The 13577-nt window shown below is 40.9% G+C and overlaps 2 protein-coding genes across 2 annotated transcripts in view; both read right to left on the bottom strand.

The window, feature by feature from the left end:
- hnrnpl (heterogeneous nuclear ribonucleoprotein L) overlaps positions 1–13577 on the bottom strand; it is a 36383-nt gene that overhangs the window by 14162 nt on the left and 8644 nt on the right. The window lies entirely within an intron of this gene.
- Positions 4311–9990, bottom strand: LOC144006673 (uncharacterized). Its single transcript, XM_077505656.1, has 4 exons — positions 9540–9990; positions 9224–9304; positions 9046–9147; positions 4311–8965 (listed from the first exon to the last, which is right to left on the bottom strand). The coding sequence occupies exon 4, from the start codon at positions 8794–8796 to the stop codon at positions 4549–4551; it is 4248 nt and encodes a 1415-aa protein (XP_077361782.1). The 5' UTR covers positions 8797–8965; positions 9046–9147; positions 9224–9304; positions 9540–9990; the 3' UTR covers positions 4311–4548.

Raw genomic sequence — 13577 nt, 5'->3', positions numbered from 1 at the left:
TACTCCATTACGATATTAATATGCGGAAATTTCTTTGGATGTCGTCAACCGGATGTTATAAGATCCGCTTTAATGCACCGTTGGCTTACATACTTGGTATGAAGGAAGGACAATGGTTTACTATAAAACCTAATTGGTTACCTGCCCCGTACCCAGCCGATATAAAGGCGGGTCAATACCATTTATACGTTTATACAGACGTGGTGCAACACCAGACGGTAGGGGATGCCTATGCTCCGTTATTGAGGACTGTTCCGATCGAAGGGAGATACGGGGAGTTTATTTTTAAAACTTTCAACCCTGCTTACTACCTGCCTATTAGTAGGAGACATATTGAAGAAGTAGGAATACAGATTAAGACGGATCAGAATCAGCCGGTTAATTTTAAATACGGAAAGATAATTATTACCCTGCATTTTAAACCGAGGTAAAAAACAATGGTCGTGATGGAGACACACCCTGACCTGTATCGCTTTGTTAATTATTACGAAACCCAAGCAGGAGGGTCGCTTCCGGGTTTTCACGGGGCCCCTGTGCAATATGGGCGAGGTTTGGGCTCCATTTTTTCTAAACTTTTCCGTTTTGTCGTACCTTTAGTCAAAAAAGGTTTTACAGTAGCGAAACCTCACCTGCAGTCGGCGGCTAAAAATATTGCCATGGATGTAGCAGGACGTGCGATGGAAAGAATACAGAGAAGAGAAAATAATCAAGATGGATCCGGGTTAATGGTTTTGGCTCGAAGACCTTCAAGGAGACCGATAGGTCAGAGACTGGTTACTCATAAAAAGCGTAGGCGTGCAGTCAAAAGGAAATCAGTCTCAAGAAGGAAGCGCCGAAGAAGCAACGCCGACATTTTCTCTTAAACAATCTGACGAAAATGGCTCTTTTACATCACAAGTCGCAAGAATGCACTCTGTCGGAATTAGATTTGTTCTCACCCCCAATGACCCAACTTTCGATAGAACAAAGCCAATACGTCGAAATTTCACCCTTATCAGCTTTGACGGAGCAAGGACCCATTGAATTCTTCATACCGGGGGACGGTTCTAAATATATGGATCTCTCGGACACAATGCTTTACCTGCGTTTGCGAGTAACACACAGAGACGGCTCTCATCTGGGCCCCACCGACCACGTAGGCATCATTAACTATCCGTTAAACACAATCTTTACCCAAGTAGATGTTACATTAGGGGATAGACTCATCTCACAATCAAGCGCTACTCACCCTTACAGAGCTATGATTGAAACATTGTTAAACTTTTCAGAGGATTCTCTCAAAAGCCAATTTAGCACAGCCATGTTCTTCAAAGATACACGAGGGCGGATGGATTCAACATCGCTCACGGGCAACGATGTTAATGAAGGGCTGGTTCACAGAGCCCAATTGATTGAGGGGTCCAGGGAATTTCAACTCCTAGGCCCCATTCACTCGGATATTTTCTTTTGTGAGAGATACCTCTTAAATAACGTGGATCTAAGGCTAAAGCTAACAAGAGCCAGCGATGATTTTTGTTTAATGAGTCCCCCCGACGCTGATTGCTCTCTGAAGATAATAGGAGCCACCCTTTTTGTAAAAAAAGTAGCGGTCGCACCGGCCGTTTCTTTGGGTCACGCAGCGGCTCTCCACAAAGACAACGCGCTGTACCCCCTATCGAGGATCAACGTAAAGACTTACTCTATACCCCAGTTATCGAGGATCTGCCATCAAGACAATCTCTTTTTGGGACATACGCCAAAGTATGTGGTTTTAGCACTCGTCAATCACAGCGCTTTTGTGGGGCGGAAGAATTTAAATCCTTTTAACTTTGCCCACCACAATATTGAATACCTAGCCCTAACTCAAGAAGGGCGGCAGATCCCATCTAAGGCGTTTCAACCCCAATTTAACGCAGGAAACGCAGTGCGCGAGTTTCATAACTTGTTTTCCTCGACGGGGAGGTTTTTAAAAGATTTACCTCTAAGTATAGACCACGAAGACTTTCAACAAGGCTACGCTCTGTTTGCCTTTAATCTAAATCCTAGCCAGGACACAGAGGCTTTATCCCCTGTGTCCAGCGGTACACTCAGATTGGAGATGAGATTCAGGACCCCGCTTCCCCATACCGCCACACTTATTGTGTACGCTTGTTACGACTCTATTTTAGAAATTAACTCGAAGAGGGAAGTGTTAATGGACTATTACTGAGGAGATGAACGGAAGGGAATTGGAGAGTTTGATGACACGTTTACAAGGACATTTATTTGGAGGCGTTTACGCTTCGGACGAGTTATCCTCCTTGAAACCCTCGCCCCCCATATACTATATAGTTAATACACACCCCCGCTCTAAACCCGGAGAACATTGGTTGGCTCTCACCTTGGAAAAGGACGACTCTGCATCTTTTTTCGACCCCTTCGGCTTTCCCCCTGATTTTAAATATTACCCACAAAGTATAAAGTCTTTTCTGGAAAAGTATTCTAACCGTATAATTTACCATAATCGCCAGTTACAACACGAACTGTCAGCGGCCTGCGGCCCTCATTGTGTGTACTACCTGAGCCATAGAGGGTGTGGAGAGTCTTACCAGGATGTGATGGACTGCTACACCGACGATGTAATCAAGAATGATGCTATGGTATCTGCTTTTGTTCGGCGACACCGGTTTTTTACCTGCAAACCATGCGGAGGACAAAAATCATGTTCTTTCAACAAATTTAAAAAATGTCATTGTCTGTAACGGATTGTTTTTCAAATCATTTATTCAATAAAAGCAATTTAAAAGGCAATACAGAGTGATGTGTTTTTCCTTACATAAAATAAGTGTCATATTTAAAACCCCTCCCACTTTATAGTCGAAGCAGTCCGTTTTCTTTTCTTTTTCCCGTTCGAAGATTCCTTAACAATGGGATTAGATGTATATGAGCCGTTTTTTAGACGTCTCAACTCCTCGCGTGCATGTGGGTTAGAAACCGTTGTTTCGGGTATATTGAGTTCTGAGAGGGTGTGTAGAAACTCGCTCCAACCTCTAGGACCTTGCGATGAAACATTCTTGCCGATGAGATGTTTGAGTAAATCAGTCATGTGGGATCCTCTGACGGGCTTACCTCTGAAGATGAATTCGCTGCGAGGAGTCCAACCTCTTTCGTCGGTAGACAGTTTTCTTAAAACATAATCGGCGTTTTTACGGTAACGAGGAGGGATTGTTTGGACGATGTCGAGCCAGGCTTCATTCTCCAAACCCATCGCTTCATCTGATGGGGATGTGTTTGATGTCTCAGCAGGTAGAGTCAGGTTGATTGGTCGTCGTTCGTTTTCCCCTTGTTTGAGCAACCCTAAATATCGTTGCATCAAGGATTGGTACTTTTTAATTTTCTCATACTGGTTTAGAGAACTATCTTCTAGGACCTCCTTCATTTTAAAATCCAAATTACGCTCCGCCGTCTCTCGAATGGTTGGTTCCGGCCTGCTTAAACGTTCCAGTTGGTGAGGTGAGACAAGAATCATTTTCTGAGCTGTTCTCAAACTCATGTTGGTTAAAGTTTATTTATTTATTAGACCGCCTAAAAGACTTCCGAGGACAGGGGCGAATGCCCCCAACAAGGGTAAGATAAAACCACCCTTTTGAATCAAGACCGCACGTTTTTTCTTCAGACTTTTTTTCTTATCGGCCAATTCTCTGATCACCTTCTTTTGCTTTTTTAGCCTCTTATACTGCGAAGGACTCAGCGGTATGTGACCTTTTAAGAGATTTAGAGCAATCTCGCAGAGAGCTTTCACCAAGCTAGCGGGACCGCGCAAAAGTATGTCTTTACGTTTCTTGGGCTTGGCGTGAAACAAAGTTTTGAGCAGCGGAGCATTTCTTTTTAAAAGCTTCGACATCTTATTAAGTCTTGGGTATGTAGACGGTAGGCCACTGATGAGCTAGTAAGCCCGTCCTCAGTCTATATTGATCTGGACATGTCGGGGTTAAATCCACTAATAAATACCCGTGAGCGTCTTTGGTAGCGTCTTCAAAGCTTTCCAAAAAATACTTTTTCTTTGAGGGAAATATCTGATTAGCCAAAACACTCGTTTGTAATTTATCACGCGGGTTTTTAAACAACACCATATAATTACTGTTGAGGCTGATTGTCCGGCTGTATTTACCTTGATGAAAAATGTTCTGCGTTAACATGATGACGCTCATATTCCTATGATGTCTATATTGGGTAAAAATTCTTACGACCTCAGGGTGGTCCGACGCCTGAAAGATGACGTCGTCCAGAATAACCAAATGACTTTGACGCGCTGGAAACAAACTTTCATCCTCAAAAGAATCAGGGAGACCTTTCACAAAGTTAATATTTTTATTCAGCTTTTGAAGTTCCTCGTACAGAGGTTGAAAAGAAGTGTAGATCCATACAACATTGTCAGGAAGACTTTTCATAACATGGTTACAATTTTCCAAGATACTTTTTACAAAATATGTTTTTCCACAACCGCTTGGTCCAGATATTAAACAAGAAAAGGGGGGTTGAAGCCTCGGATCAAAATCAACTTGATTTAACTCCATTTCACAAAACACACTAATAACCGAAAGGCAGGGTGTGTCCGTGGGGGATAAGACGTCTCTTGTCATATACTACCCTGAACGTTTTCATGAATGACCTGTTTTTTAGGTGAAAACCCTTTTTGTTACGCACGATAGTGTGTTGAGGCGTTTCAATCGTTCTGGTTTGTGTGCCTGATGAGTCAATGTACCCTTCGACTAAATTCTTGATGCTGTCAAAATTGACGCGTTTGCAAGTGTCATGGGTCTGTGTGATACCTTTTACCTTCATTACCGTTTTCATACTGTTCCTAGTTTGGTAGGCGTAACTTTTAGGACCCGCTGAAACAAACTCCTGAATGCTATCTCCTCCCAACTCGTCAGTCAAATCCCCCAAATAGTCACCTAATTCCAAAGGACTTTCGCCGTCTTTGACTACATAGACGAGGCTGTCCGTGTCGGTGTACAAAACACTCGACTGCAGTCGCTCCAAATATGCGTACATTTTTAGACGTGCATAAGCCGTGGTCATGCATGCTGCAAAGATGTTAGCGGTTTTGGAGGGGGGGACGTTGCAACGTCGGTGGTAGCTGTACTGCACGATCGACCTTTGATCGTTGAGGAAGTGAAAGGCTTTGATCTCGTACAACCCCGAAAATAACAATTCAAAGAAGCGTTCTGTGCTGCTTACAATCTCTGTTTTATCCAAATTATCACGCTGTCCCAATTTACCCCAAAAGTTGTTGAGGCATAATTTAGACACCTGCCTCTTACCCGCATTCACATTTATTTTTGAGGGGTCTAGTCTAATACCTTGGTGAGTCTCATAGTTTTCGATGTACTTTTCCCTACCTGCCTGATCAACGACGTAGGAAGGATACCCCGAGGCCTCTTGCTTCCCTTTAAGGAATGTATCGATGTATGCTTTGAAGACGTCGCTACTCGACGAGTCAAAATGCCACACCTCCGTAATTTGTGATACGGTGTAGCCCAGCTCGAGAGCCTTGTTGAATTCAGGCGTAACCCAAACACCGGTTAAGGCTCTCTCGTCATCGTTATGCGAACACGAACTTTCTTGATTGTTAAGTTCTGCGCACGTGCGACAAAGTGTAAACACCAGTTTACCTCTTGCCGTTTTGTACGGCAGCAGGGGGAAATAGAGGCCTCGTGGAGGGTTGACTTTAGCTCTGATGAACCCGAAATACTTTTGGGGGTCATCGAAATTGTCGTGAATGATGGTAGGATGTCCTAACGGATAGGCACATGTGCTGTTGACAAAAGGATAAAGCGATGTAACATCGACGTACATTACACGTTCACCGGGGGCAGCCGTATAACGTAACACGAAGGCATTCGTTCTCCCTCCAAAAAGAGCTTTACGTGGTATAAGAGGCTCAGGGAATTTTGAATTGCGCAAGAACTCTCTTACATCCGGATTTGACTTTTTTAACCGCAGCCACTCATGCTCCCACATCAACACAAGCTGTATACCGTGCTTGACTTTTAGATCCTGTATTTTCTTTTTAACCCTGTCAAACTTTTCTTGAAACGGTCGTTTACTCATAGGACACTTTTGAGTAGGATCGTAACATTCACGGCATCCGTGATAGAAACATCCGAGATATTCCCATACATATTTTACGCCGTCTATCAAAGCGTACCCGTCTACATAGTACTGCCCGATCTTGACCTCCCCCTTGTTTAAGGCGTGAATAATAGGTATTTTTTGGCTGTGCGCCACCCACATTAGGTATTGGATCGAGTCGCGTGAGAATGATTTGGATTGTTGTATGTAATTATCGGTCGGCGTAATAGCCAATGTTTTAGGTGTTAGGAAATTGTTCCGGAACACCTTCATGCAGGAGGAGGCGATAGTTACAGAATTGAACGGGTCTGTACCAGTCGCATTAAGAAACTCCTCTCTAAATTTCTCACAAGCTGTCGCCAAAATATTCACATCATTTCTGCAGTACATTAGAGCTTCCTGAGCAAAATTGAAGGTTCCCTTACACGCTACCTCGTACCATTCAAAAAACTTTGTACGATGGACCGTCGACATACGCTCTACCCCATAATATTTTGGATCAGGGTAGGGACCGATGTAATTTAAATGGTCTAGAGAGCTAAAGCCATGGGGGAAATACCCTTTAGTTTGATCGATGAAACCTAGAGCTTTAGGCAAGGAGCTGAGGGGCATCGTGAGGAAGGACAAGGAGTCGATGTACCCCAGTTTGTAGTCCGTATCTGAGAAACAAATGACTTTGCTCCCTTGCATAATGACGCTGACATTAACCCCCATGTCTACCATTTTGTTTAGAATGATGTAAGCGTCAAAACCTTTGGCGTTGTGAGCGATTAGTTTAGACTGTTCAAAACGAGGGTTCCTGACATAATCAAGAAATTGTTCGACGCAATCAAGACCCAACCAATGTTTTTCCACCCCCTTTGTCGATTTGGTACACACTAGGTAGGGTTTGTGTTTACCGTCAGCACCTATGAATGTTTCAAAATCGTAGTAAATTATTTGTTTACAAGGCGCTTCCGGTTTTAGAGGCTGCATGTAACACAGATGAGGGTTTCCTCTCGCCTCATCACCGCCCTTAGGTAGAACCTCTCCACATACTGTGCATTTGGCTTGAGGGCATTTATGTTTAACATTCTCCCCCTGTGATTTGACGTAATATTCCACACTGCATTCGCTACATTTTTTGTATTTCTCACAGTTGCTAGTCTCGGATTTTGAGGTCTGTCTGCGTTCTTTGTGTTTAACGAAGCAACTCTCGTTCTGACATATTTTGTTACAATCGTTACAATGAATGGCTTTGAACGGTTGTTGTTTGCAGGTAGGGTCGAGACAGATGTGACAATGCCCCTCACAACTATGTTGTTCTTGGTTTTTATGCCCTTTGTAACATTGTCTGCAAAAGTAGGATTTCCCTATGAACTCCTTAACCGATTTTATTCCATAATAGTGTCCGTCTAATAGCAGTAAGAACACTGAGTCCTCTGATTTGGGGTATTGCGTCTCAAAAAAAGACAGGGGGCGTTCGCAATCCGCTCTATAAGCTATAACGATTTTGCGTTTCACAAGCGTTTCAAATTTGTGTACGTCCCTCAGACTAACGGCAGTCTCACAAGTCAACCCCACGCTTTGCTGTAAATAACGAGCCCTCTGTGTAGCCTGATCAACAGTCAACGATCCGTCAAGCAGGTATGCTAACGATCTAGCAAAGCATAATTTATCATCTTTGTCATACGTTATGTACAAACATCTCTTCTTCTTTTGAACCATTTCATCATTTGTAGTCAAAATTAGTTTGCGTTTGGCACCTCCTCCGCCATTAACATCAAATACAATCTGTACAACAAGTTCTAGACTATTGTCGGCCAGTACCTCTGTATTAGATTGTGCGATGCGATCTAGCAAATTATGGACTGCGTCAGTTACGTCATTCGGGTCATTAACAGCATCTAGGTAACAGTGCTCCCTCACATTTTCACCCACTATTTCTGCTTGGACTATATCACCGCGACTAGTCGATCTGATTACCTCCTGCACAGCTTCATTCAAATTATTGCCAATGTTTGTGTAGAAGGCTGCAAAATCAAGGGGGTCTTCGGGTCTCGTTGTATTTAGACGTCGTCTTATCTCCAAGTTGTTAAAATTCGGACGCCTAACTTGTCCCCCCACCTGTCTGTTTGTGTCTGAAGATTGTTGCAAGGTGGATTGTGTACTGGGGGTTGGTGCTGGGGGATGTTCTGCTTGAATGTGTCGATGTACCCGAGACTGTTGTTGGAGGTCTTGTCTAGCTGGTGTACTACTACCACCAGCTTCTGTCTGTTGCGTTTGATTGTGCGTGTATGGTTGGTATTGAAAGTTTTGTGTATTTGACACAAGTGTCTGCTGGCAATGTGTACTTCTGCTACCTTCTACATGTTGCGTTTGATTGTGTGGGTGTGGCTGGGAATGTTGTGAAAATGATACAGAGGATTGCTGTTGGTCATTTCTATGTATGTCTGGTTCAAGTATGTCCTCAACGGCTTCGCCGTTTGAAGATGACTGGTTAAGACGTGCAAGAGCCCTCTCTAAAGGATTAAAGAAATCAATAAAATCCTCAATGTGTCTTATAGCCACAAACGGATCGCCATCATCGTCGACGATTTCATCAGGCATTTGAAAAGGCTCGATTTGCATAGAGATCTCATCGTTTAAGGCATTTACAATTTCAGCCAAACCTTGACCTACATTATCTAAATCCATGTCACCCCCCTCAGAGTTTTCCATTTCAGATTCGCTTTCAATCGGTGGAAACCCGACGAATTCACCTTCCTCTTCGGCCCTCACGTTTTCACGCCTTAATATCTCTTCTTCTTCTTCTCCTTCTTCTTCTTCGTCAGATATTATTATGACCTCAGGTTGAGCTCTGGGACCGTCTCGCTCAGTATATCACCACCTATAATCATACAACATTACCGGTTCATTTAAAAAATAGTAATACATAGGTTTTATTTTATTTAAAAAAAGGAAATTTACCGTTCACTCCTGCAGGTAATTCGTCATCCAATTCTTCCTCATCACTCGTAATTACGAAAATCTCCGGCTGTCTAAGCCTCTCGTTCACATCCTCATTCAATTCTGTAAATATCCATTACTAACAGTTAATTTTAAAGCAAGAAAAAGCTCTAAACGTTTCAAAATAAGAAATACTTACGCCGGATTCCTGGCACAACATCGCCATCTTGTGACGCTGAATAATAATACAGTTGAATTTCATCCAACAACGCTTCTAATTCTGTAAAAATTCAAATTTAAAATAAGAAAATACGAACTCATTCACTCATTCAAAAAATAAATAAAATAAAATAAAATAAACTCTCCTAACTCTATAAAATTAAAATAAATGTAAAACAAAAATACATATTGATACAGACTTATTCCAAAATCTCTCATAACTTAAAAATAAAATAAACGCTATAAGTATAAAAATAAAGGCATGCATCATTCCATTAAATAAATAAATCACTCACTAAGATGCTTGCTTTTCCAGAAGCTTCATTAAGATGTAGGGTTTTTTTATTTCATAGCAAAAACATTAATAGAAGTGAATATAAGTGCCACATTTGTATGAGTATATATACACATATAGATAATATCAAGAGTTAATTACCTTGATTCATCTTGGAAGCTCAGAGCCGATACCTCTTGAGAATTTTTCAGAGAAGTGAGTGTGGCATTGCGAAGGCCTCATATTACTTTTCCCCCTTCACCATAATAGAAATGGCTAGTACTTTTCCCCCCGGCGGTTTTACCCATACTAAACTACTCCCTCCGATCACGTCATTCAATCTCATTATTATTCACTCAATCTAGGGGGGCGTGCACCGGATCCGGAAGTTAACCAAACAATTAGCATTTGAACCCGGGTCAGCCATGATATCTGCAAAAACAGGTAGGAACACCACCTACACATCATCCATCTTCATTAAGGGGTCATTAATCTTCATTAAATGACATCAGGAAGTCATTAAGGGTCATTCATCTTCATTATATAACACCTGGAAGTCATTAAAGGTCATTCATCTTCATTAAACGACATCCGGAAGTCATTAAAGGTCATTCATCTTCATTATACGACATCCGGAAGTCATTAAAGGTCATTCATCCTCATTAAACGACATCCGGAAGTCATTAAAGGTCATTACCCCTCATTAAATGACATCTGGAAGTCATTAAAGGTCATTAACCCTCATTATATGACATCTGGAAGTCATTAAAGGGTCATTCATCTTCATTAAATGACATCAGGAAGTCATTAAGGGTCATTAATCTTCATTAAATGGCATCAGGAAGTCATTAGGGGTCATTAATCTTCATTAAATGACATCAGGAAGTCATTAAGGGTCATTAACCCTCATTAAATGACATCAGGAAGTCATTAAGGGTCATTAACCCTCATTATATGACATCTGGAAGTCATTAAAGGGTCATTAATCTTCATTAGGGAGGGGTCATGACCCATACATGACCCCCCTAATCTAATTAAGAATGTCATCCATCAAATTTTGACAGAAGCGGCCTTGTAATATTCTCTCTCACATTAATTATAGTCAAAATATTATTTTACTGCTGAAAATGGCTCAATGACTCACGTATCCCTTTAAAGGGGAACAAATTTAGGCTAATATTTTCTTTGCAATCCTATATTAAATGTGTCCTCACTTATCTAAACATGGTATTCTGATTAGTGTAATAAGAATTAAGCAGATTCATCCATCAATTTCATCACTTTCAGGGCGCTGACATTTTGTCCTGTACTGCCCTCTGCTGCTGACTGAAATTGGTCATCATGCCCTCAGACTGGCATTGTGAAGATCACATGACCCAACATCGAAAACAAGTGAGCTGTGACGTGAGCCTGAGGACATTCTGACATGAATTTGAGCACAAAATCGCAGCGTCTTGAGATTGATGAAAATGGATAGATTGATCTGATTAAGTAATTATCCTCAAATGCAAAATTAATCAGAATAGATGGTTTAAACTAGTGGGGGCATATAGAACATGCTATTGTACAAAAAATTAGTTCCCCTTTAAATACAGTATTTTCCGGACTATAAGCCTCTACCTATTCCATGTGCTCTGACCCCTGCGGCCAATGTACAAAACCGAAGGGTTCCGAAGCCTGTCAGCTGCGGGACAGTGGGGAGGGTTCCCCAGACCAAGAGTTTAGACTTGTTTGCGGAAGGTTGGCACGGCGGGCCGAGGGACGGGGAAGCGGGTTGGTGGAAGGGCTCGCCTGCCTGCCGCTTTCGCCTGCACGACCCCCGCGCCGCACACCGCACTGGCCATATGCCCCCCATCCCCCACCACTGCCCCTTTTTTTCTGGTGGGCCGCTGACCACTCTCCAGTAGCGATCCTTCCCGGCGGCACGGCTTATGACCCGATGTTCGTTATAGTCCGGAAAATACGGTAAGTGACACCACAGCATGAACAGTGTGCTCAGTATGTTAAAAGAAAGAATCCAGTGGGGAAAAAAAAATAAAAAATCATCATCATCATCATCATCATCTTAATTTGTAGGGCTGAACGATTATGGAAAATAATCTAATTGCGATTTTTTTTCCCCAAAAAAATTGCAATTGCGATATGTGTGATTATTTTTTTCAAGGTTCTTTTCAATTATTATTATTTTTTTTACCCAACTAAAAGTTATTTGTAATAAACAATATCAGCGCTAGTATATATTACAGAATCTTAAGATAAAGGCAAATGAAGCCTTTTAATATTTTTTCTACTAGTTACAATTTACCACTTAACATATCCAACTTTTCATTTTGCATGAAACATAACATGTAAACACTATTTATAAATTAATAAATTCAGTATACATATTTTAAAAACAATTATAATAATAATAATAGAACTTGGCGATCTTCAGTGAGTAAACACAAAAAAAGCGTAGGCAAAGTAAAAATTATACCTCCTTATATGACGCAACATCTCCGATTTGATTTAAAAAAACAAAAAACAAAAAACATTAAAAAAAAAACACTAGCATTCTGTTGCAATCCTTGTGCGTGGGTCGCGGGTTGGGTAGTTTCCCCTGGTCTGGACGGTCCGTGAAGGCAACATAGGATTTGTTTTGGTGAGCTAAGCGCATTCGGCGCTGTTGTGTTCTGGCGTGGTTGCGGCCGACAGTTACATGCAAATTGGCATTAAAAGAGTTGTTGTTTGTTTGCCGCTTGGCCTCTTTAGTTCACCAACGCTACAATACATATACTGTACATTAAAGAGGCTACAGCGGCGGCGGCATCTAAATGACGGTGAGTAATAACGAGCAATAATGTTTTCGTCCATCCTAATCTTCATTCATGAAATGTTATTAATGTTTTACTATACTCGTGCAGTTAGAACAACAACAAAAAAACTATTCTCTTACTGTAGGTTTAATTCACATAACTTTTTCTGTATCTGACTTAATCATTGAATAATTAAAAAACAAAGTTCTTAAGCCTGTAATGGCCATACTGTAAATCAAATCTGTTTAAGGTAGTTAAATGTATGCAATGCAAAGATTGAGCTCACTTGAGCAATAATCCTTCATTAAGGTAATGAAACAGTATTGATTAGGCTTTAAAACAAGCTAATGCTATACAACATGACAAGCATAATCCCTCACCATAATCGGCACTATTTTTTTCAATTACTGTATAGATTAACTACATACACTACAGTGGTACCTCTACTTACGAAATTAATTGGTTCTGGAAGAAAGTTCTGAAGTAGAAAATTTTGTAAGTAGAGACGCATTTTCCATGTAAATGCCCTAATCCGTTCCAAGCCTCCCAAAATTCAGACATAAATGTTTTATAAAGCATAAAAATGCATCAAAACATGTAACAAATACATGTTACAATTAGATTATTGCACAATAAATGAGAGTTGTGCATAATGTAAAAAAAATAAAATATATATATATATATATATATATAAATGATGGTCATTTACCTTTTTAACTGCTGTCCTCATCGTTTTTTGCCCTCTTTGGTTCATGTTCCTCTCTCTCAGAAGTGTTTTTTTTTTTTTTTTTTTTGCCTGGTGTTTTGTAAAGAACTGATCCATGGATGTTTTTTTATTTTATTTTATTTTATTTATTTTTTTTTTTTAAACAATCCTTCGGAAATGTCCAAGGCAAACATCATCTTAGTGAGCAAACGCCCGACTGGTGAACACTTTTTCTGGGCGATTCTTTTAAACAAATTCTGAAACTTCATGGAAACTTCCGGTATGGCGAGGCATCTTTTAAAAAAAAAAAAAAAAAAAAAAAAAAAAAGGCCCGTCTCGTCGCAATTAAAAACTTACTGTGCCTTCATCAATCACCAATTGTTTGAATTTTTGCACAAATTCGTTGGCCGTTAGTTCATACATTTACGAAAAACACCTCGGAACACCTCATGGGCCGCGGGATGAATGATGAGGACGCTGTATAGACACCGATCTAGTATACGCTCATAGATACCTATGGTAGAGGTTCCTCTAAGCCAATGGGATGCCAGAAACATGC

Source organism: Festucalex cinctus, chromosome 18, assembly GCF_051991245.1.
Source record: "Festucalex cinctus isolate MCC-2025b chromosome 18, RoL_Fcin_1.0, whole genome shotgun sequence".
Taxonomy (NCBI): domain Eukaryota; kingdom Metazoa; phylum Chordata; class Actinopteri; order Syngnathiformes; family Syngnathidae; genus Festucalex; species Festucalex cinctus.
The sequence above is the reverse complement of the archived record's forward strand: the minus strand, read 5'-3'. Positions and strand labels throughout refer to the sequence as shown.

Excerpts from the sequence above, each read along its gene's own strand:
- LOC144006673 (XM_077505656.1), bottom strand. The coding sequence starts at position 8,796 with ATGGAAAACTCTGAGGGGGGTGACATGGATTTAGATAATGTAGGTCAA.